At 43.4% G+C, this 25,407-nt stretch overlaps 1 protein-coding gene across 1 annotated transcript in view; it reads right to left on the minus strand.

The window, feature by feature from the left end:
• KCNH1 (potassium voltage-gated channel subfamily H member 1) overlaps positions 1-25,407 on the minus strand; it is a 1,297,290-nt gene that overhangs the window by 619,553 nt on the left and 652,330 nt on the right. The window contains 1 exon segment of the mRNA XM_078649724.1: positions 6,732-6,931. Coding sequence (XP_078505850.1) covers positions 6,732-6,931 — 200 coding nt within the window.

The raw sequence follows: 25,407 nt of genomic DNA on the forward strand, positions 1-25,407 counted from the left end.
AACAAAGATGTTCACATTAGAAAATCCAGTCCGAAACGCACCATTGTCTATTTTCTATCATTCCCTTTCCATCTCACCCGATATTCTTCGTGGATTCAGCCTTAACTTACACAGTGTAATGTGTTGCATTTGCCTTTCCTCACACTATGCGTGTGTTGCCATTCACACTCTCCTACTGTGCTCAATGCAATAAAAAACGAAACTAGAACTATTGCGTGGACTAGGTTGTAGCACAAAGATGAGGGACCACGCCTGAAGCAGTGGAAGAATAGTGGAGGAAAAAATGTATGTCCATTGAGTGAAAACGAGAGCCAATAAAACAGAATAAATTGCCTGAGGTAGTCCTCCCCACTTTCTTCCACCCTCTCTTTCCCCCCTGCAGTGTACCACAATTGCAGAGGATGCGGAACTCTTAAATATGATTGGTGGCTAAAGATGTGGCATCGAAGATGAATCCGACACAGGGAACCATGCCACTGGTGATGTGCTCACCGGATCAGAATGTAGTGACTAAGCAACGTGCTGTAGAGTTATGTCAGAGGCACCACACTGAGATGTTGACGCCTCAGGACACATGACCCTAGGCCCTCTAGGTGGGAGCTATGTGATCCATAAGGGACCATCATTTCAGTGCAACCAAACAAGAAGAACAGGTAACAAAGAGCTTGGCAAGTAACCCTATGACTTAAATATATGTTAATAATTAAATCAGAGAGTAAAGTTAGAATTGAGGGTGCAAAAGCATCCCTAGAAGACAAAGGGTCTTTCACCAATGTAGAGCATAATGAGATTGCTCCAGTACACCATAGACCATTTAAGGTGATCCTATAGTTTCCTTCTCCGATAGGAAATCCTGAGACATCCTCAGGGTCTGAGACAAGAAATATGCCTGAACACCGAAATAAAAGCCCCCCCCCCCCCCTTAGCGAACCAGATAGCTAAAAAAGTGGCCCACATTTATGAATCAGCCCAGTTTAAGACTTGTAAAGATAGTTTGTGTCGGTATCTTCTAAGACATGGTAGATTGCATGCATTTGAGTTTACTGCAGGCAATGTTTGTTTTTATGTCAGGGAAATCAATAGTAAAAACCGGCCCACCTGGCCATAAAACAGGTCCACAAACTGCTAAAAAAAAAAGACGGCCCACACACTGATCTATCAGACAAGCCCATTGAACACTGTTTGATTGACATATATGCCAGTTCCAACCTGGACATGCTCCCTCGAGTAGATACTTGAAAAGAAATGTCCACACAATGGATAAACAAAATACCAATTCTAAGGCGTATCCAGACTTTACAGAGGGTGTTGGAGCTGAAAGGTCAGCCGGCAGATTGGGTAGAGCGCGGCCTGTGAAATATTGAGCTGTGAGAGATGGCAAGAATGTTAATTCAGTTTAAATTAAGTTTATTAATATGATTTTTAAATTATAATTCTGGGTATAATTTCAAAATAATTGTGTCTATATTATTGATGGGAAACAGTCTTAAAAATGCAGGCTGAGCCTTGCGTGTCATTTCCCCGCAAGACGGACCACGCTTGCCTTAACCACACATATGCCCTAACCATGCATATGCGTAGTTAAGGCAGTGCACGGTCTAGATGCTGGAATGGGCGGGCAGTAAAAGGAAGGATCGGGAGAGGACATGGTCAGGTAAGTGGGGCTGGGGCCTGAATTTTTATGTTTTTTAGGGTGGGGTAGTTTTTAGGGCTCAGGGCCAGTCGAGGTTGTTTATAGGCCAGGTGGCCTGGTTTTGGGGCCCAGGGCAGGGGGTGATGTTCGGGGTTAGTTTTCAGGGGTTGGGGTCTGGTTTTTCGGCTCAGTGTGGGGCAGCTGTAATCGGCATCGTTTTTAGGGCATGTGGTCAGGTTTTTTACACTCAAGAACATGACTAATGCGAGGTTCGTAAAAGGCAGTGTTTATTACAAATCACCCAATGCATCTCGGCAGTTTTCAGGGCTTGGGGCAGTTTAGGCATCAGGGCGGGGGAGCTGGGTCGGGGCAGTTTACATGGGAAGGGGTCCGTTTTTAGGGCTCAGGGCAGGTTAGTTGTTGTCTGGGTAGTTTTTAGGGCAGGAGGACAGTTTTTAGAGCACAAGGCAGGGAGGGGGACAGTTTTCAGTGCTGGGGGAAGTTTTAGGCCTCAGGGCTGGTGTGGCTGGGTCGAGGTAGTTTACAGGTGTAGGGGACTGTTTCTAAGGCTCCAGGCAGAGGGAGCTGGGGTCGAGGTTGTTTAGAGGTGGGGTGGGGGAAAATCAAACCATTTTTAGGGCTGGAAGCAGGGGTGTGGTCTTTACCAAACAAGTCCCTTTACCAATCATGTCTTTACCATGAAATTGCAAGGCAAAGGCATGCGTGGTAAAGGCATCGGTGGTAAAGACCTGGTCATGGTTGAGACTGTGTGGTTCAGGCATGCATTGTTGAGGCATGCCACAAGGATGCGCCGCATGGGGAGATTTGTTGCCGAAAATCAGTACCTCTGTCTTGTTTGGGTCGATCTTCAAGCTGCTGTCCTTCATCCAGTTGGCAGCATCTGTCATACAGTTGAGGAAGTTGGTCTTGGTTTTGGTGGTGTCTTCGGAGAGAGAGGATGAGTTGTGTGTCTTCAGCGTAGGATATGACGTTGAGTCCTTGGGTTTTGGCGATGCTGGCCAGAGGTGTCATATAAGTGCTGAAGCTGGTGGGACTGAGCAAGGAGCTGAAGGGGGGGGAAGGCATATTTTTTGCATTCTTCCGGTGAGGAAAGAGGCGGTTCTTCTGAGAGTGGCTAATTGGGTGCCTATGTTGTGCAGCCTTGTGATGAGTGTGTGGTGGGAAACTGTTTTGAAGGCTGCCGAGAGATTTAAGAGGATCAGAGCCGCAGTCTCTCATCAGTCGAGTAGGGCTTGGATGTCATCGGTAGCCGTGATTAAGGCTGTCTCAGTGCTGTGGTTGCTGCAGAATACAGCGTAGGAGGTTCCATTCCAGATGTGAGGAGAGTTGTTGGTTGATGGTTTTTTTCCTACTTTAGCCAGGAGCAGGAAGATCGGTCAGTAGGTGTTGAGTTGGTTGGGGTCTGCCGGTGGTTTCTTTAGTAGGGCATTGACTTCTGCGTGTTTCCATTCCTGTGTTGAACATGGTGCTAAATACGTGGCTGATTCTGGCTTCACCTAGGTTGAAGATGTGTTGAGAGCATGGGTCAGTTGAGACTCCTAAGTGGACAGAGTTCATGATGGAGGCGGTATCCTGTGGGCGGAGCTAGCTCCATTCGGTTAGTTGTCTGTAGATGTTGGTAATCTTGTCATTGAAGAAGTTTGCAAAGTTGTTGCAGAGTTCCTGTGAGGGGGTAATGTTGTTTGTTGCAGCTGAAGGGTTGAAGAATTCTTTGATGATGTTAAAAAAGTTATTTGCTGTACTTGGAGCTTCATTCGATGCGTGAGGCCAAGGCCTTTTTCTTTGATTCTCTGAACTGTCTGTGGTAGAGGTTGCGGGCTGTCTTGAAGGCAGTCTTGTTGGTCATTGTGTTTGCTGGTGCACCGTCTCCTTCCAAGTTGTTTACAGTGTTATTTAGCAGTGCTAAAGACTTCAGTTTACCAGTTTGAATGCTTGGTGGACCTTCTGTGGGTGTTGTTGCAGATGGGAGGGATGTTGTGTGTACAGTTGGTGATCCAATTGTTGAAGTTTCTGCTGTTCTCGTCTAAGTTATTGGCGGGGATGGGATGAGTGGTGTTGAGGACATAGATCCATGTGTCCTTTGAGACTTTGCTCAACGTGTGGTGGGGTGTTGGGCAGACTGGGGTTAAGGTCCATGAGCTGGTGATGTTGAAGTGGACAATGGAGTCCTTGATGAGGCTGTACCTAATGCGGTCACTTGAGGTGATGATGGGCTCTAGTGTGTCGCCTGCAGTTTGCATGGGGTCATGGACAAGTTGAGGGAGTTTGATGTTTTACATGCTGTCGACGGAGGTTGGTAATGTTAATGTCATTGTGTTTGTCAAGATGGAAGTTGAAGTCGCCAAGGAAAATGTAGTTGTTGGAGTTTATAGCAAGGGGGCGAGGAAGTCGGCGATGAAGTTGCAGAATGCTGGACCTGGTCCTGGAGGACAGCAGGCAAGGATGCGGATGCCCCTGATGGTGATTTTGCTGTTTATTTGAAGTATGAAGCTGAGATGTTCCATGGCTGTAGTGATGCGTTCACTTATGGTGGTGCATTGGATGAGTTCCATGTGTATGATGACGATCCCTCCACCAGGCTTGTTGAAGTGGTCGCTCGTATTCTTTAAACATTGCAGTTGCAATGTCGGGAACAGAAGTGGGGTTGAGCTAGGTCTCAGTGAGGAAGAGGACGTCGAGTGTGAGGGTGGAGATGAGGTCCCAAATCTTGATGGTGTGTTTGCATGGTGAGCATGTGTTGAGAAGGGTGCATGCGAGTTGGTGTTTTTGTTCAGGTGGTGTCTGCGGCGTGTTTGGGGTGTGCTGATCGGTGTGCTGGTGAGTTTGTGCTGTGGCAGGTGAAATGGCAGTGGCTGCATGTGAAAGGTGCTACCGTGGAGTGTGGGTTTGTACGTTGGCAGTGTTTTTTGCGTGTCCAGGTTGATGGTGTAGAGCTCAGTAATGGTATATCTTCAGGCGGCAAAAGGTCCAGGGGTTATGTTGCTGGGCATGGTCCAGGCAAGGACGGACACAGCGGTGGTGTTACTGGATCAGGCTGGAACAAACAGGAACTGGAGGCCACAGGCAAGTGGCAGGCTAGGTGTCTAGGTGCCTACTGACGGTGTTGCGCTGCGGCCTGCATTAAGTAGGTCCTGGGATCGGCTGGGCTTCTGTTAGCAGGAAGAACAGAGAGCGGGAAAACCTGGGCAGTGGAGGTGTCACTGGCTCAGGCTGGAACAAGCAGGAACTGGAGGCCACAGGCAAGGGGCAGGCTAGGTGTCCAAGTGCCTCTTGATATGGTCATGCTGCTGCCTGCATTGAGCAGGTCCTGGGGTGGGGGGTGCCTCTGTTGGCAGGAAGAATGGTGAGTGGAAAAACCTGGGCAGTGGTGGTGTCACTGAATAAGGTTGTAACAAGCAGGAACTGGAAGTCAAAGGTAAGTGGTAGGCTAGGTGTCCAGGTGCCTACTGATGCAGTTGTGCTCTGGCCTGCATTAAGTGGGTCTTAGGATAGGCGGGCTTCTGTTGGTAAGAAGAACAGTGAGCAGGGAAACCTGCATAGCGGCGGTGTCACTGGATCAGGCTGGAACAAGCAGGACCTTGAGGCCGCAGGCAAATGGCAGGTGAGGTGTCCAGGTGCCTACTGATGCGGTTGCACTGCAGCCTGCATTAAGTAGGTACATGGGTGGGCAGGCTTCTGGTGGCGGGAGGGATGTTGTATAACTCATTTCTTTCCTCTAAAGATGGGATTTTGTTGCCTTTCTATTGGAATTGCTTGCCCTCCAGTATGATCAATCTGTATTGTAGCTGATGCTTTGTCAGCTCCTGAACTGTGGGTGTGTATGTCCGATGCCTTTGTAGCGTCACCACTTCTTGGTCCAGGTACAAGAAAACACTGCTGTTCCAGCACCGTATTATTTTTATCACCCTGGCTAGGGTGAGAAGTCTCTCCTTGACTGTAAAAGTGGACATATTTATCACATTATCACTGTTACAGTAGCTATCTTTTTTTTTGGGCCAACTCTATGTGCCCTCTCAATACCAATGCAGATTTCAGATTGCTCCTTTAAATCATCTCAGAGCATTTCAACTACACAGCAAATCATGTCATCAGTGTTTTCTTTCAGGCCTTGAACACACAAATTATCTTGTTGTGACCCATTTTCAAGGTCTTTGTGTTTGTACAGAGGATTAGTAATCGCTTCTATTTGGCAGAGATTGGTGGTTGTCAGCTAGTCTGACTCCTCAAGGGTCTGCAGCAAGGACCCATGCTGTGCATGTCTGCTTTGAATTCAGCAATCTCTCTATCAATGACTGCAGGTACTGTCTGGATCCCCAACTATGCCTCCACTTACCTCCCTAGGTGGTGCCAAGTGAATGAGCACTATGCCTAGAGTGCCACTCCCTGACACCCAGACCCAGTCCAGGTGGCTGCTGCCATGTGACACCCCATTGCTGCCATTTATACTTCCAACATCACTTCCAGGCTTGCGGTAATGTGCACCCTGGGGTCAAGCTAGCTTCCACTATTCCTCTGGGAAGTGGTCACTTACTGCCCGCTGTGGGAATGGGGGGCCAGAGCTTCACAAAGGTCATCTGCCATCTCAGGCGGAAGAGCCACTGCATTTTAACCTGTAGCCACAACAAAATTACTGCTTTAATACTAAGCTAGAAAGTTTCTTACTTGTATGTAGACCACTTAGTCAGGTATATATTATAGCTAAAAAATATTACTGACTAGCCAGTCTACGTTTTGGGAGTGCTACAGAGTTTTGTTTTTTTAAAACTGATATTTGCTTCACTAAGGTGGATTAGCAGTCTTTCTTTTACTTCACAACCAACCAACACAATCAAACAAACACACGTACAACATGAATGGGATTTTAGAAGCGCAAAAGCATAGGTTTACCTAAGGACTGAAAGCAAATTCTATCAAAACCAATCATGCCGATGATTGGGTTACTATTATAAAATCTTAGTGTTAATTCTTTAGGTTGATTTTAGAGCTCCAAGTGGCAAACCAATAACTGAAAGGTGCACCACTAGGCAGATAAACCAATGAAACAGATGAGCATTGATTAGAGTCCCACTGTTCTTACCTTCTCAGTGTCGATCCCTCGGGACATCGACCAGGTGGAGACAATGTAGTCCATGACGCGTTCACTCAGTCCCTTGGGCACCTGATAGAGCTTGAGGAAGTCGCGGACACTGTTCAGCATCTCATGGTACCGGTTAGTGTTGGCATACATCTGCTGGAAGATTGTGGTCACATTTCCAAAAATAGTTGCATACAAAAGAGCTGCAAGAAATTAAAAAGGGAAATATGTGGTCAAACGATTGGGATATTTGTTCGGGGTTTAATATTGTGCCTCTCTATCACCATAATTCTATGTCAGAGATTAAATAGCATTTTTTTAAAGCAACTGTTGTATAAATTGTGGCTCGGCTATGTAGTGGTGGCAAGGGATATTCAAAAAGAAGCAACAATGTAATCATGGACATTACTGCAACTTTGTTTTTCCATTTCAAATCGCATATCACTTTACCAAAGGGTGGATATCTTTAAGGGTTAGTTAGAACCGTCACTCAGGTTATAGGCCCCTATAGGTTTGATACCATATTTAATTTGCAATAAGGCATTTAGGCATTTCTTTATGCATTATACATAATGGGAATTGGTCTGGCTAGCTGTCCTACAAAAGCACACTCACGCAGTTTTTCACTGGCCAGGGATCTAGCTATGTTCCTTACCACGGGAAGTAAGGATGTAACCAGAACAACAGCTTTCAACCTCTAAATTATGTTTTGGTAGATGGCATGGCATAATTGGCCAGTGAAAGCTAGTTTTCCTAGCTGTTTAACAAAAGAATGTTAAAAAATGAAATACACATTTGAATTGTATGGAACCAAAACGATCAAAATTTTCTTTCACGACACTTATATTTGTTTTAATTACATTTCAGCCACGATTATACATGTATCATACTTGCTGATTGGGGATCAGATTTTTGGAATAATAAATCCGCAGGTACTCAGTCGATCTACTTATATTATTCATGTACAAACAGTTAGTAGTATGACAAATGAGAACCACCTTTTGAAAGTTGTAAAACAGTTCAAGGAACAATTTCCGTTTTTTACAATCCTTGATTTTTCCAATTTTATATTCAATGTTTATATTTAGCTCAGGTTTGTCCCTCTTTATCCCTTTCTGGTAAATGCTAAAAACAGATGGTGCTAAATGTTATGTCCGGGGAGTGGTTCAGCAATAAGTTTGTATTAGAAGTAAATCAACTTAAAATATCCACTTGTGAGAAATGGGGTTGTTGGTTGAGGTGGGTGAAACACTACTCAAGCAACAGCCACAATTCTTGTCAGGGTGAAGTCGCATTGGCACAAGCAGTCAGGCTTAACTCATAGGCAATGTGTAAAGTATTTATGCAGCACTTCAAACAGTAATACAATGAAAACACAACATAAGAAAAGTCCCATGATAATTTATAAAAACAGAGTAAAATGTAATCATTTTTTTACACTAAAACAACAAAAATACAGTAGAACCGGAGATATGCAATGTTAAAACTTTAAGTGAAAATAGTGCATAGAAGCACAAAGCGCCAACTGTGGTTATCTGGTCGTGCCAGACTGGACAAAGTCACAAATTCAGACCAACAGCAATGGAGCATGGACAGGTGGCCAAGTTAAGCCTGCTGAACAAAAGTACCTTAAATCCTGGTTTACAGAGCATTGGGAGATCCTACATCGAGCATGCGTTGTGCAGTGACGGTTCCGAGGAGCTACGATGCGAGGTCCTGCATTGAAGTTGAGGATGCAGTTGACGAGGGGCTTGCTATATGAAGTACTGCATTGAAGATGCATTGTGTATCAACGGTTCCAAAGAGCTTCGGGCTGCGATGCGGAGGCCTGTATCAAGGATGCATTTTGCAGAAGCAGTTCCGAGGGGACTGGGGGCTGCAAATGATATGCAAGGGTCGGTTTCGGGGATGCATCATGTTGTGACAGTTCCTAGGCGACAGTGAGGAGATGCATCGCGATGGATCGGTTCTGCTTACAGGACCACAGCTGGACTGGCAGAGCACTTTCAGGCCCACTTCGAAGGGTCTAGGACTGGGTTGGCAACACTCACAGCAAGTAAAGTCCAGGTGTTGGCTTCACGATGATTGGATCCTTTCCCTGAAACTCTGACCAGAAATCCAGCCAACTAGCCCTTTGAGTCACTCTGGTGGTCATGGATTCAAGATGCAGGTCCATTCTCTTCCCTCAGCAGCAGGGCAACATAGTAGCAGTCCTTCTTGCAGAGCAGAGCACATCTTCGCCCAAGTGCACCTTGTCCCATTTCCAATGACCAAAAGAGTCTCTTAAAAGTTTTGTCATTTCCCCTCTAACAATATTTGCGTTCTTAGTACATTTGATAAAGCAATAATGATTTCTAGCTGCATAACCAACTCACCTCGAGTACAAAGTTTAGTTAAATATACATTATGGCGCCTGAGATACTGTGGTTTTATATCCAAGTTTTTTTTGTTGGTACTAAATTACAATTGTGATGTTGCCTATGATATGTGTAAGGTCATGAGCAGACCATTGGGGGCAAGTTATGGGAGCATCCAGAAATAGCACATGTCAGTGTGTTTTTGACTGAAAATCGTAACCTTACCTTTAACTGTGTTTTTTTCTGACAGCTGGGTAAATACATCTTACTCTAATGATATGAAAAAAGTTACCCTTAATTTACCCTAAAGAGTTTTCCACAATCAATCAATCTATCCCTATGCAAACAATGATAGGGAATTTTGAATAGACCCTAGGGCCACATGTATAATTATTTCAAACAGTGATTACCTAATTGTGATTATCTGTAAATCGCAATTTGGTAACCGCTACTTGAATGTATCAAACTCCATGAGTTTTATTTAGCATTTCCTAATGGGTCGCAAATCGGCCTACCTCATTAATATATATGAGGCAGGTCACAATTTGCGACTCATTAGGAATCGCTAAAATCACAGGGATGGTGGCCTGCTGGGCTCAGGAAAACGGGCTGCATTTAAAAAAGAAAAATGAAAAGTTTTCTTTTCATTTTTTAAGGGCAGGCAGTGGTCCGTGGGACCACTGCCTGCTCTTAAAAAATATGTTCACAAACATTCACAAAGAAGAAGGGGTCTCTCGGGGACCCTTTCCCGGTTGCAAATTGGTTACCACCTACTTGAGATAGGTGGTAAAGTGCGGATGTTTTGTGACCGCATTTCGGTCGCAAAATACTCCTACATACTGCTGTGATTTGGTATGAGGAAGGGACGTCCTAAACACACCCCTTCCTAATACCAAATCTATTTGTATTCGCAATTCCAAATTGCGATTCAGTATCACGTTACTGAATTGCAAATTGAAATTTATAAATACCAAAAAGCATTTTTATCAGTCGCAAGAGGCTTGATTCCACAATCAGATCAGGATGTTTGTGACCAGTAAAATGCAGGATACAAGTGGACGACCCAAGTCTTTAGGTGGAGAAGTGCACCTCTGCATGAAGTGCACCAACCACATCATCCGCACTCTAAATCTCCACTCAAATGTCTGCATTTCTAGCAGAATTTGTCAACATTAGCCCAATGTCTTTGAAATTAAACTAAAAAAAAAAACTAACGTCATTTTGTAGCAAAATGTGCCTTTTCTTGTCATACTATACTTATCTGTTTCTAAATTACTTGTGGTGACATTCGTTTCGTTGGTCCTTGCGTATTCAAACATTATATTCACAATCAGCAAGCTCAAACATGTCTCCTGAGGCTCCGAAATCAGCGAACATTCTGGAACAAAGGGCCCATTTTCAAAAGAAAAGAGTGCAATCCATACATTTATATGCAATCATGTTACACCCTTCCCCTTCAACAAGAAAAGGGAATTTGAAGAAACAGATATGGTAAATGGTGATAAGCTCTTGAACTTCTTGATAGATGTTAAAAACAAAACAAGTTTGAGATAGAAGTTGAAGGTCCGGCTCTCCGTGGCTCCCATGTTCTGATCTTATGCACCATAGTTCCCTCTGATCCTCTCACGTCTCATTCCATCTGCCAACCATTGCAGATCCTGTCCACTCTAGACCAATCTCTTTCATTGCATGTATCAGCATAAAATCATTAGGTATGTGCATAAATATTCTAAATCCACTATGATCGCTTGATCCATGTTGACGGTTCTCAGACCATGATGCTAAGCCTAAATTGCATAAACACTTAGAGAAATAAGCAAACAATACTCCCTACACCAGTGCTTAATTTGAGCAGGTGGTTTCCAGTGCTCTTCACCAGCACTTAATTTTCAACACCAGCTCTTGTGACAGTCTGCCACAAGGTGGCACTGTCTGGCTAATTTAGAGATGACCACAAAAACTGTTAATTATTAGTTGAATACACATTAAAAATGACTAATATTTGCCGCTCAAGCCTTTCTTATAGCTTTGGGGGCCTGAAATAGTCTAAATTATCACACTTGCAGGAGTGTGAGGGTTAGTAGCTGTGTTGTTACTATCATTGGCAGCCCTGGCAGGAGCCTTGGGTGGTGCAGCTGCAGTGGACTCCTGGTGAGAGACCCGGCACCTATATTATTTACAAAATAAGCACTGCCTTACACATGACCTTTTGAACTACAGAACATGGATTGGTAGCTTCAAGGACAAACATGAGCCTAAGTAAACAAAGAATGCCTCATTAGAGCATTAATAGGATAAGCAGTTTGTTGGGATGCCTCGGTCTAGGTTCAGTTGTTCTTGTCCCTTCACACCCCATTGAATAGCTGTTTATACACTAATGCAAAGCTTTACTGCCTAGTACCAAACATAACATACACTGCAGCCTTTCGGACTTAATAGCGGTCATTAGGCGTCTTCGTGGTTAGCAATCCAATTACTATGCACACAAGACAAGATTGTGCAGGATAATTCTTCTCCAATCCAATTGCAGATATATTTAAACTTAATTTACCAGGTGTGTTTCCTTTTTAAACTTAGAACAAACACTGCACTGGCATTTTGGTGACATAGACCTGTAATATTGTGAAGGTGGCTGAATGTAGACATATCCTTGAGGAATGTCTTTGCATACTAAGAAGAAAACTGTGGATATTTACTACAGAGCTGGCCATTAGAATGAGCAGCTCAATTAAACGACGCTTGCTTTATTACCTTCAGACATTATAAAGCTGCCTTTTATATGCAAATGTGTAAAACAAATTTAAAGTTCCAGAAATGAAGAAGTCATACAACAGCTTATGTGATGGCGGCACACCACCATAATGGCTCAAAAGGAGATGAAGCAGCACTGAACCACTTTCTCGGTTGTGGTGGGTAAGAGAGCTCTTTATTGCCTGAAACGATAGGCCACACAGTTTTAAAATGCCACTCTGACATTTCTCATTGATGTTACTTTTTAGCCCACCTTTGACTAACAGCAATTACAAATGATGCAGAATGGAAATAAACATCCTCCAATATAAAAAATAGAAAAAACACCTGGTGATGGGATTCAGACATGATTTAAAACATTTTGGGGCATATGTAGGTAGGTAGGCGTTTGTGAACCGCAAACGGTGCTTTGGTATGTAGGTGCATATTAGCAAAATAAGGAATCGCAAAAATTGTGATTCCTTATTTTGCTCAAGCATTTAAGGAATCTCAATTTTGCGATTCCTTAAATGCTATGTAGGAGTGAATTTTAAAATGCGATTTTGGCTTAAGGAATCGCAAAATACCACCTACTCCAAGTAGATGGTATTTTGCGATTTCCTTTCAAAATGCATTTTTTTTTTTAAATTCAAAGTGCCTTGTCATACATGCCATGTCAAAGTGCCATGTCATACATGCCATGTCAAAGTGCCATGTCATACATGCACATACATGCCCTTAGGGCATGTATGTGCGCCACATGTACTTAGAGGCACATTCCAAGGGTGCAACAGGTGTCCTTTGGACACCCTGGCACCCTTGGGATTGCGATTCTCAAATTGCGATTTTCTCATAGAAAATCGCAATTTGAGAATGTATCCCCATTCATTCCTAAGGGCCTCTTAGCCCATATGAATGAATGGGACACTCATTCCTTAATTGCGATTCGCAATTTGCGAATCGCAATTCAGGAATGTTAGAGATTCGCAAAATAATTGCGAATTATTACCTACATTCCATTTTGCTATTCTCAAATAGCGATTCCTTAAAAATCGCTATTTGGGAATCGCAAAATGGAAGTTACCTACATATGCCCCTATATGTGTTCCTGTGCCACTGACCCTCAAGGCAGGCACAAAATAATTAAAGTATATGTAAATTAAAATCATGAGGCACACTCCATTTGGTTAATGGCTGCTCCTTTCATATATCGCATTTTCTTGCTGGGCATACCAAATTAACTCACCGTCACAGAGCTGAGCCTTGAGCATCTCAGAACACGGAAAGCCATGGCGCACATCTGCCTTGGCTAGCTGCTCACATCAGTATGCAGTGCTGACGAGACAGATGTGGGAGCCCCTCACAAACTCAGTCATTTAAATAAAGTAATCTACTGGATCAGATGCTATTTTGAAGTATCTTCCCCTCAACAAGGTTGACATTATTGCCACAATCGCCCCTTGATAATTAAGCAGACTAAAAAATCTGATACTAAAATCAACATTTGTAGATTAATTCTACAATTTTGCAGTTACCAAAAAAAGTGACCAATAAACAAAATAACTGCTGGCATACGTTTACCACTGACTGATCTAAAATTTACTAAATTGCCAGGAATAACTTCCACTAGGTGTCATAACATTGACGGTTTAACAGCCATCTCGTACTAGTACCTCGTGCGCTACTGGTAGCTCGACAGTTGCGATGAGTATCCCCCCAGTGTGTGGCCCAGTCTACTAAAGTAGAAGGTTTTGCCGGACAAAATTAATACATTTATGCAAAAATTGAAAAGTATGTATTCAAGATGAGAATGTGTTTATTTTCAGAACTCATAAAATGTCTAAAGAACTATTGTTGAATTTACAAAATAAATTTAAAACTGATATTTGAGTGTTAAATGATGTACTGTTGGGACTATTTATTACTAATTTTACCTTGGTCCACGCGCATTGCAGCTATGACTGATTGTGATTATGTAAAGAAATTCCAAATTAACAGCGTATTTTTTACATTGCTGCTGGTACCACTTCCTGACGCACTTAGGTGATCATTGCTGATAATCCTGCATAGGATGGGCACCAATACCATTTTGTTTGATGTGGTCACTATTACAACACTAATAATATTAGTAACTTAGGATAATTGTCAATGATCAATAGTAGCTCTTGTTACGGAAAAGGTTGGAGACCCCTGATTTAAACACTCGGTAAAGGAGTTCCTGTGTATAGTAACTTTGGTGTGGCGGTTTGGAGGACAATTTAAGGAGTCACCCAATTTGAATAACAGCCCAAAAAAATGGGTAGCAGGTTTGACCCTAAAGCTCAAATAGAGGAAGGTGGGCATCTATATACCGTTCTCCAGTAGAAGAGGCTAGGCATCCCTTAAACTCAAAGAGGGTGAGGAAGCCTCGTCCCATACAGGGGAGTTATTTCAGGTGTTCAATGAGACCCTGCCACTGTCATTTCAGGCGGGGAAAGTGTCATCCCTGTGTTCCAATCCCGAGGTCGTCCATAACCCACCCCAGTCCTCTGCTACCGAGTGTTTGCAAAGGCCTGAACTCTCTTCCCTATGTAGGGTGTTACTTTCCACCTGGGCCCAACATAAAATCACCATATGCCAAGATTCCCAAGAATATCAATGCACTTGGGGGCTAGAGGAGTTTTAAGGACCTGCGTGGACTGACTACCCACCTGATATATGTCTCACAGAAAAAGGGATCACGGGTCTGTGCTCAAAGGAGGTTGTTTTAACTGTGTGAATGTACTCCATCACGCAAAAACTGGGGGTTTCCCTTTTAAGGACGGTTCCCCTCACACACAAGAGGTGTCATGCTTCATCATAGGGGTGCCTCCTCACGTGACAGACTAAGTTCTCACGTGGGCTACAACCCCCTCTCTAGGAGGGGGGAGCTCAGGGATGTTTTTGTTGAGACTGGCGGGATGTACTAAACCCCTATGCAAGGCTGGCGTGTGTGTGATAAAGTGCAGTGCTGTGATGTGAGGGTTTAAAACTGGCTACAGGGTTAGCTATATGTAACTTTATTTGGCTACCCGGTGTCAGGATTAAAAACAAGGAGAAGCTGATTACACAAGTGCCGACATTAGAGACAGATTTGTCAATCACTCGACCAACATGTTTCAGCCCAAGAGACCTGGATAGTGTCACATCCTTCTTCAGGGTCAGTATTTCAGCTACTGCAATAAACTAAGTGCAACCATGTGAAAAAAATGTAAAAAACGTGAATAAATCAAGAGTATAATACTGAACCATTGTAATTGACTGTTCAGTAAGTACTGCATACATCCACTGTCGGTTGCTGAATTCACAGCCTTCTTCAGGGTCAGTATTTCCGCTACTGCAATTTACTAAGTGCAACCACGTAAAAAAATGTAAAAAACGTGAATAAATCAAGAGTATAATACTGAACCAGTGTAATTGACTGTTCAGTAAGTACTGCATCCAACCACTGTCGGTTTCTGAATTCACCACGTCTGTCTCAGCATATTAGCCATGCGGTACATGTACCAAAACCACAGGTTTGTGGGTACATCAATGGCAGCACACGTCCAGGGTGCAGGTGACCAGTTTTTGCATGGTGGAGTACATTTACACAGTTAAAACAACCTCCTTTGAGCACGGACCTGTGGCCCCTTTTTCTGTGAGACATGATTCCCAAGAGTGCCAAGGGTGATCTCCATTACAGGTACATGCTCTCCTAGCAAGAAGGAGGACGAGAACTAGGAAACGTGTAGCGGCACGGCAGGTCTTTGGATGCTGTAAAATCCTCAATGTGCAAGCTTCCTAGGTGGTCTGTAAAGGGATTCTAGTATAACCAGACTGTGCTTGGAAGATATGGGCCCAGTAAGAAGAGAGGGATGTGCAACGCTAGAGCATGTCCTCTAAGCTAGCGTCAGTGTGTATACAACGGGGACAAGATGCAACAGCTCCTGGAAAAGCCCAATGTAGGATAAAAAACTGAATTGATTCAATCCAGGCGTTTCAAAAAATGGAGTGTGAATATTATAACGCCCTTGCCCATACCTTGTCATGAATTGCCCTCCCAAATTTGGCTTCCCAGAGGTCTTGTAAGTGTGGTGTGGGGATGGGAGGTGGGGGTACATTGACTTATACAACCAGATGATGCATTGTCTGCTTGTAGCTATTGTGTACAAGGTTTGAGTCGGTGGTGTGTGTTGGGTTCTGCGTCTTGAATTGCCCATCTAGTATGCAGAACATGTGTTATTAGACCATACGATAACAATTTCTCTTTATGAAGTGCATGTTGTTCTTGGAAAGTTTGGAAGTATTGAAGGCAACCATCCCAAACCGAAACCCCCAATGCGTCTAACCCAGCTGCACACAAAGTCTCCTCTTGTTGAGGAAGGAGTGTTGTCCTGAGCAGCCCAATAAAAGAATTCTGCGAGCATAAGGGGACAGGTTGTTCGTGACCAGGCAGAGTCGAGGCAGACAATGGAGTTCTACTCGAACCAATTGAGAGGAAGTAAGGTTAATTCTGGAGCCAGTTAGAGCCAAATTTAGTGTTTCGGGCATCCGTAACAGCCTATCAGTAGAAACCAGTCTGATCCAGTCTCGCTCTTGAAAGCCACCTCCAGCCCCTGCAGCTGCCTTGCTAATAAATGTGCTTCAAAGTTAACACCCCCAGACTGTGCTGGTTTACTGGGACTTTTAATGTGACCAATGCAACTTTGAGGTGATTGCAAATCCATACCAGATTCACTCAGGAGGGCATCTAACTCCTCATAAAATACCAGGTCAGATTAACTGGGATATTCGCACAGTAGTACTGGAGCTTCTGAAGCATCACCATCTTGAAAATGGTGATGGTACTTAGGATAGAGAAAGGTAGTGTTCTCCAATAAGCTATTTAGCCTTTGCAGAGGAAATATCATGCCCATTGGCATGGCACCTCCCAGGCATGTGTTCACAGATTAGACTTAAGAGTTGGAAATATAGTGTGCATCACACAAGCTATGGATTTTCTTTGTTCATCATCATACCCCTTTCTAAGGGTTTTCAGCCAGTCTGGATAGTGAGATGATTGCCAAATAATTACAGAATAAACTTCTAAAGATAAATCATGTTGGTATTCCCGCGTATGTTTTTCTGTTTGGGGGGGGCGAACTTCCCAGTTCCTAAGTTCGTCCCCCCCAAACAGAACATACGCAGAAATACTGACATAACCCTCCATTTCTTATTTGGGCATAGAATTAGCAGCGTCTGTGGCCCAGACACTACATCTTAAATACTCCAAACTTCTTAAGCAATTTACAAAGGATTTAAACGACTGGAAGCACCACTCGCTCTCTCTTCTGGGTGAGGGTCGCAGCAGTCAAGATGTCCCTTCTCCCCAGGACGCTTTATCTTTTTCTGACTATCCCAATCTGGCCACCCCAAGGACCCTTACAAAAGTTACAGAGGGCCATCAACCAATTTATATGGGGGGGAAGAGACCCTGGTTACAAAAAGACTTGCGTTATTTGAGGATGGACGAGGGGGGATTGGGTATCCCCAAAATCCTAGAATATTTCCACGCGGCGCAGTTGCACTACTTTGTAGAATGGAAAAGAGCAGAATGTGAAAGAAGTTGGTTATTTCAGGACAGGGCACTATCTCAAATAGAATTATGGAAGGCCAAATTCCTCAAACGAACAGATAGACCTCCTAATCTACGGGGCTCTCCCATCACACGGACTGTACTGAGGGCATGGGATGAGGTAGCAGAGCGGAGAGGTCTGACAACATTTCCCTCCCCCATGACACCCCTACTTGACAACAAATAATTCACCCCAGGCACGGAGGTAAGGGCATTCTCAATCTGGAGGAAATCCGAATGCAAATCAGCTGGTCATTTTTTCAACCTAGAGGGCATAATCCCCTTTCAGGATCTAAAAGTAGATTATGGGCTCCCAGAAACAGAGCGCTTTTGTTACTTCCAACTCCGACACTGGCTTCTCCAAGTCGAAGTCCGTCCCAAGGTAGCAAGGTAATTAACCAAATTTGAGAAATGGTTATATACCAAAGATACCAACAAGAAAATGATTTCCGAAATCCATGATATGGTTATACCGAGGGCCCCCACAGAATCCATTGTGGGCCAGCGGAGAAGGGAGAAGGAACTGGGGAGGGAACTAACGAGCAAAGAATGGTCAGACGTTTACTACCGCACGAACCACACCGCCGCAGCGCGGCTAGTAGGGAGGCAGCAGTCAAGGTAGCTATGTACTGGCATCTGACCCTGGCCTGCTTGCACAGAGGAAACCTAGAGTGAAGCCCACTCCGCTGGCGAGGCTGTGGCGAAGAGGGCACTCTAGTGCACTTATTATGGGGCTGTAAGGAAATGCAAGACTACTTTAGTACTATCCTAGACGATCTCGACCGCCAATTCGATACTGCAATACCGCGCTTCCCGGTCTATATAGTGCTGGACTTGCGCAACCCCCTGACATACCAACTCCGATCTCGAAGAGGAAGACCAATGGGATTAGATCTGGGAGCAGCAACCCAGAACATCCTGTCACACTGGGGCTCACCAACGAAACTGACATGCCTAGGGTGGCTACATAAATTATGGTACATTACAGGAATGGAACGCATACAGGCCTCCCTATCCAACGCTATGTCCAGTTTCACAGACTCTTGGCAACCACTGTTCTCCCTCTTGGCTCTGGACATGAACAAGATCACATGCCCTAAGTATCTCAGACTCCTCCGACTCACAAGCTCAGATGCACCGACACTACGGGCGGAGGACACCCACTGACTCACGCTCCATATGATATACCCTATCACAATACCAGCAGCACACTAGTTCGGGGAAGGGAAGGGGGAGTTGAAATGGGGGGGGGGGTACTGGGGGAATGTTAATTCCGTTTTGTAAAAGGCATTGCAATACTAGATATAGCCATTAGTTTAGCTTAGAGGCAGCCGATTTGGCTGCATAAGAGTGACCCCTTAATAGCTATGATCGAAGTGTGAATACCACCAGATGGACTGGGACTTATACATGCTTATGGGTAAAGTGCCTTACATATGCTTATATTGATTATTGAATGTACAGTTTTGCTGAAAATGCCAATAAAAACACAGTTAAACTTAAAGATAAATCATATTAAACACTTAACTATTTAATTTTGCCCCAGTTCTTCTCCTTCGAGGGGACACCGGTTCGTCTTCCATTTTTCTCATCAAACTAAGCTACCACTCATTCAAACCCACTAGCTCAGGCACCTGTCGATACAATGACTTTTGTGTTGCATTCTGGAGCTTTAGGCACTGGAGTTGTGCAGAGAGCATTATTCCTGATCACAAAGGTAGTTTGCCACTCAGCAGAGAAATCATAAGAGATGTCTAAAGGTTTGGAGTTAGATAGATCTACTGTAAAACATACATTTTCACAAAGCTTTTAGAATTCCCAATGTGGTCTAACGAGGCTTTAAACTGCACCTGGTTCTTGGTTTATTTAAATGGACTGTGATAGAGCAGGGTTTTGTGTAAACAAAACTTGCTCGGATCAAACCTTCCATGGTGTGAAGTTAGCAACAATGTTTGAAAATTAATCGAAAATAATTAACATGTAGTTGAGGAAAATAAATAGGAAAGGTGAGGAAAAATTACACTGTGTCTAAGTAGGGCACAAAGGATTTCTGTACCATGAGTAAAAATATGAAAAAGGATGTGTATTAATTGCTAACCTAACTAAGTAAATATTCATTACAGAATAATAGTTCAAAATGATTATGTGTATTATACTGATGAAAGATTGAAATAAAATTATGAAATGGAGCTTTTGTTTTTTAATAAATAAAAAAGTCTGTTTATTTCTCCTTATCAGGAAACTGCACATTTTACAAGAAGGACTCAGCATTGGCGCTAGGGTTAATTTTGCTTTAGAATGTAGAAATACAGAAAAGGAGTTTTATTCTTTAAAACTGTCTATTGTGTTCTTTATTCTCGAGTGGCTGCTACATGTCCAGTGTATCAACGATGCTTCCTACTGTCGCAGGAAAAAGTGTGCTCTTGTGATAAACCGTACTGTTAAATGTTTCTAAATGCATCTGAATATGCGCGCGCTGAGGAAGGAGAAAATTTGATTTCCTCTGCTGATGGACCGATGATGACAGCATAGAACTAAAACAATGGACGTTTGAAAGAGAAGAGCGACAGAAGTGGTGTGACTTAACACCCTATGCCTGTTATCCAATCAGTTAAGGACTTTCCTGGATTTAGTTACAAGAATAAGCTAGAATCTAGATAGGTAGGAGTGAATCTTTGTCGGATAACAAAGACCCAGTTCTTGACAGCATAGAACTAAAACAATGGACGTTTGAAAGAGAAGAGCGACAGAAGTGGTGTGACTTAACACCCTATGCCTGTTATCCAATCAGTTAAGGACTTTCCTGGATTTAGTTACAAGAATAAGCTAGAATCAATAAACATTAGGGTATAATTATTAGTGATACATTTGGCTGGGTAGGCAGAGGCAGAGAGAGAGAGTTGATGTTAGATCTATCTGAGGTGTTCGTGTGAGCTGTTCTTTTGATGTACTTGGCTGATGCTGTCTGTAAGCTGACTCTTTAACTTTGCTCTCATACCTCCTGAGGATAGCCCAAGCTTTCCCTCTCGGCCAGAGAGCTAGCATTCCAGCTATTAGCACGCTGTGCTATAGTTTTCTAGGTTTGTATGAAATTCTGTATTTGAGTTTGTTCTTATTGAAAAAATGATCTTTGTCTCTTACACTATCCACTCAGCTCATGCTCCTTAACTGAGATATTACTGTGATTACCTGTATTGTGTTCTTGAGTAAATATTCAGATTCTGCACAGTGTCTCTGTTTGACCATTCTGTATGATTCTGAAGAAAATAGATAAAAGCAAACTAACAGAGAAACTGAGTCCGTCTTGATTAATTATTACATGGTGAAGAGATGTATATAAATGTATATAAAAAAGGTGTAAATATAAATATTCTCTTTGTTCTAGGTCCTCATAAGAGGAATATTTCATCTAAATATTTTGCCAAATTCCTGTCAAATTCTCCAGTCCGTCGGAGGACCTGATGTAATATGGGCAAAATTTAGTCTTAAAAGTAGAAAGAGTAATATAATAAGTAAACTGGCAAACTGTTTATAGCGCGTGGTATAAATGGTTATACACTCTGCTTTGGTTACCCGAAAGCCTTTCCCTGCTGTGCCGCGTGCTATAAACTGTTTCTTCCCATTGTCAAGTTTGTTGTCTAGCAAATTAGTTTACCCCACCTTATCTGGCACCCAAACTGAAAGCTAGGTTGGTTTGTTTAAGTTCCTGAGGCAGTGCCTGTTTTGTAACCCTTGGTCCTCTTCTGAGGCACTGGAGACAGCTTTCATCTAGATAGGTAGGAGTGAATCTTTGTCGGATAACAAAGACCCAGTTCTTGTCATCTCTGGTTGGTGGCAAGGGCCTTTTACTTTTCAGTGGCCCTTGTGCTGAGACTTCAATACTTTTTTGTGCACCTTTGGTTATTGGAATTTTAGACTACATTGTAGTCTGATAAAACAGAAATTAGCAGCCGCTTGTGTATGCACTCGCTCGCCATCTGAAGGTTTGGATGTAAGGTCCTCGGGTATGTGTTTTGCTGCAGAAGCAACAGTAAAACTAGAATACCTGCTCCTTGAATTCTTGAAGAGGAAGTCAGAAATGATAATGAGAAATAAGGAGAAGTGGTGAATGGATAAAATACCAAACAGTAGACATTTACTTTGGGGACTCTTTGGTTACCGTGTAGCAGAAGTTAAGGAGCGTCTACGAATGAGAAACTTAGGGGCTTATTTATGCACTGGCGACGCAAGAGTCTTGTAAATTAGCCCCTTAGTGTACTTAGCCTTTCCATTTCACTCACTCTGCTAGGTGTCTAATCAGAATATCTATGATCACACTAGTCTAGCACTAACCTGTAACCAACATGTATTTCTGAGCTTGATAGTCACAGGTTTCTTCACTATGAAGTATGTGGGTCAAAAAGAAAGCTTTGTCCAAGCAGGTGATACCTGAAGAACATAACCCGGGGGCTTTCAACATCTTTCTCCAGTTACAGCAGGCATTAGTGCCCTAGAGTATACTGTTAGGAAGCTTAACAACATTGTGTACTATGAGGGCATATCATTGCACGTAACTTAGGGACTACACTATGATGAGTTATTAAGGCATGTTTCTTTTTTCTTTACTACAAACCTGCAATACTTGGTCATGTTGATTTGAGTGCTTAAATGACTTGCTGTGTGTGCTTGTTTCCTTTGTCATTGGTCTACGCTTTGGTCAGAGCATCCAGACTCTCAGTAGCCTTCTTTGTATACTTGGCCATTTTGAACAAAAGTCCACTATGAAAGGAAAGGGCCGCAAGGAAGGTGGTGTCCTACTCTTTATTCACAAAACTAAGAGGGGATAACACGGAGTGCGCAAAAAGAACTCAAAGAAACTACAGCTCGATACCTACTCTACAGTTTCACCCGACAGGCAAATAAACTCAAGGCAGAACAATATCCAACTTCCTGTACAGAATCCTGTTCATGGCATGTATATCTTAAATGTTCTTGTTGAATCTTTCAACAAGCTCATTTGTCTGGCGGTAGAAGGCATTGGAGAATACACACCTACACCACAACCAACCCAGAAGGCTTTCATGTGAGCTGACCTGAGTGGGGTGTTCTGTTATCAACAACTTCCTTGGGCATCTCCACTCTGGATTAAATGGCAAGCAGAGCCTTCTAGCGGAGGAGTCACCGTACTGGGAGGCACAATCTGAGAGTACTTAGCTGCATGGTTATATTCTCCATGTTAAATGAGTTCCCCCAGAGAATATCATGGTTAGAGGCATTGACAATGTCCATCCCCAGCCTTTCAAAAGGTGTCACCCTCGCTATTGTGGGTATAAGGCAGGATGCCCACTCACTTGGTAACTCAGAAGCAGCCAGTGGCGGATTTGTAAAAAAAATAAGTGCCAGGGCTTTCATCAGGAGGGAGCTTGAACCAGCCTGTTGGTTTCCTGTTAGCGCATCCTAAAACAGAACCAACTACTAACCATGAAACCCTACAAGTGGGGAGAGGATGTGGTGTAATGGCCAGAGCTGCAGACCTCGGCGCTGGGGTTCGAGTTTCATCATCGGCTCAATATCCTGTGATTCTGGGCAAATCACTTAATCTCCCTGTGCCTACCAAAAATAAATGGGTCGAGTTCACGCTATAAGCGACGGTGTTAATGATTAAGTGCTGGTGGTGTGCACCGGAAACCACAGGCTCAAATTAAGCACTGGGAGCAACAACATTTACTTATCTTAACATCCATATGGGAACAGTAAAAATGTAAGTGGCACCAACGTGCCAAGGTATCTAGCTAAAGTAACCACATGAGCCTGGTCCAAACAGATCATCTTGGAATGTTGCACAACTAAACCTCGAGAGTATGATGCTGCGAGGTTCACCTTCCTGGAGATCCTTTTCCCATTATACCTTTACCCTGTTCTTGGGCTGCTGGCTCCCTTTGCAGGCCTTCAGTTGTAGCACACCCTGTATCATACGGAGGTCTGTCTGCATTGTGCTCCAGTGTAAGTTATGTGGCAAACCTTGTGGAGCTGGGAAAAAGCCACTTGTCCGGTGATCCCACCAATGATAGCCTTGGTTTATTGATGTTGAGTACTGGACTGCTATGGACAGCCAAGGTAATGTGGAATGCATTAAAGTTCAAGCAGGCTCTGAGAGGAGAAAAACAAGTGAAAGTGAACCTATGTAACACGTTCGATAGTGTAAATGGTAAGCCAACCCTCTAACCAAAATATAGCCAGATGTATCTTTCACAATGTGGGAGTTTCTGTGAGAGAATTAGGCGGAACAAACCATATGTATTTGTAAATGTTTTTTCTTGGTGAAGTAATCCTTATCCCTCTCCAAATACGTTCGAGGTTTTTATCCATTCACTTTATACTCTAAGTCCTGATGTGCTTTTACACATTTAAGTGTGAAAATTGAGTGTGAAAACCAGTAAGAATGTTTATGAATATCCACAACGTTAAAATTGCGTTTGAAGCGGCTAAATTATCTGCACAATTAAGAATTTGCCGCATTTGTCGCTTAACCCATCATCTGCTGCATAATTTGGAGATGTAAAAAAGAAAAATGGTGTCTAGCTCAACCAATGAAAGGTAAGTAAAAATGCGTCAACAGAGTTGCTGCGCAGTGAAAGGCCCTTTGAAAAGATTGACTGTTCATCTTTCATTCGCTTATTGCTGTATTTAGCTCTCAGATTGGTACTAATGAGGTAAAACTTATACCCAGTAGTGTTAATATGGGTAGAAATGACACATTAATCAGGTAATACTATCGCAAAAATGTGCTACATAAATTAGCTTTTCGTGCCACATAATTTAGTAAACCCTGCTGGTTAATTTGGTCTTCCCCTGCCACATAATTCCAGCGGCCCTAATCGCCACCATTGCCTTGGAAGAACGCCTGTCTCCACCATAAACTATACGTAAAACTGTGAAATATATGGCTTCAAAAGTGATCAAATGTATTTATTGTTTTTACTAGCGTAAATTACAACTAGAAAAAAGCTCGATGTCGAGGCCCCATGACACCTTTTTCAGCATCTGTGCAAAGCCAGGGGCACATCACGTGGAGTCGTTCTTTTGAGGTAAAACAAAATACTGCCAGTATAAAACGAGTAACTTTGTAACTGGGCATATGTTTTATACGGAGAACGCGTGGCAAATGTGACATCAGAGTGCACCAATGACCATTCCATAGGTAGGGAGTGCACGCTTTTTGCCCCGTGATAACAGAAAGAGTCACCTCGCCAATTGTGTGAAAGGTTACGAGGTTAGCAATGCAATCTGCAGTACATGCTGTGTGGCATTTTAATAATTTATTCAACTTTAATTACTTGAGGCAGTGCAATGAAACACGAAGGTCAGGCGCATCTGAAAGGAGGCTAAGTAATTTCTTTCTTCATGTGGAGTGATAGTGACAGAGATGAACATAGCTCAAGATTCTCATGTTTGTCTAAGACCTTAGAAGCAGCAGAACCGCCGAACCAAGACAATGTGTTAGTGCTTAAATGATCTAGTTAAGCTCTGCCGCTCTCTGACCCGGAGGGGCTCTCGCACGTGTCCCCAGCCACCACTAACAAACTACTCTACGACTCCTCAGCTGGCTTCCATTGAGAACCATGTACAAATATTCAGGTAGACAAAAATATAAACTGACTTTTATATTTCAATGTATACTGATAGCCACGATATGTATTGGACAATTTAGTGTGTTTTCTGTTGCAGGACAGAGTGTGTTTTTTTTCTGCTACTATTAACCCCTTGGCCGCGGCGGTAATTCCGCAGCGGCGCTAGGGGGGAGAAGGGGCCAATGGCGACACCATACTCGTGACGGAACCACTCTGTCACGAGCTGCTGTGGCGCTGTGCTTGTGACGGAATGGTTCCGTCACGGCCCTACCCGCTCAATAGATCGCTCCGCGCAGGCGCGGCGGCCGGGCCGTGACGGAACCATTCCGCCACCAGCACAGCCCCACCGTGGCTCGTGACAGAATGGT

Source organism: Lissotriton helveticus, chromosome 6 (assembly GCF_964261635.1).
Source record: "Lissotriton helveticus chromosome 6, aLisHel1.1, whole genome shotgun sequence".
Taxonomy (NCBI): Eukaryota; Metazoa; Chordata; class Amphibia; order Caudata; family Salamandridae; genus Lissotriton; species Lissotriton helveticus.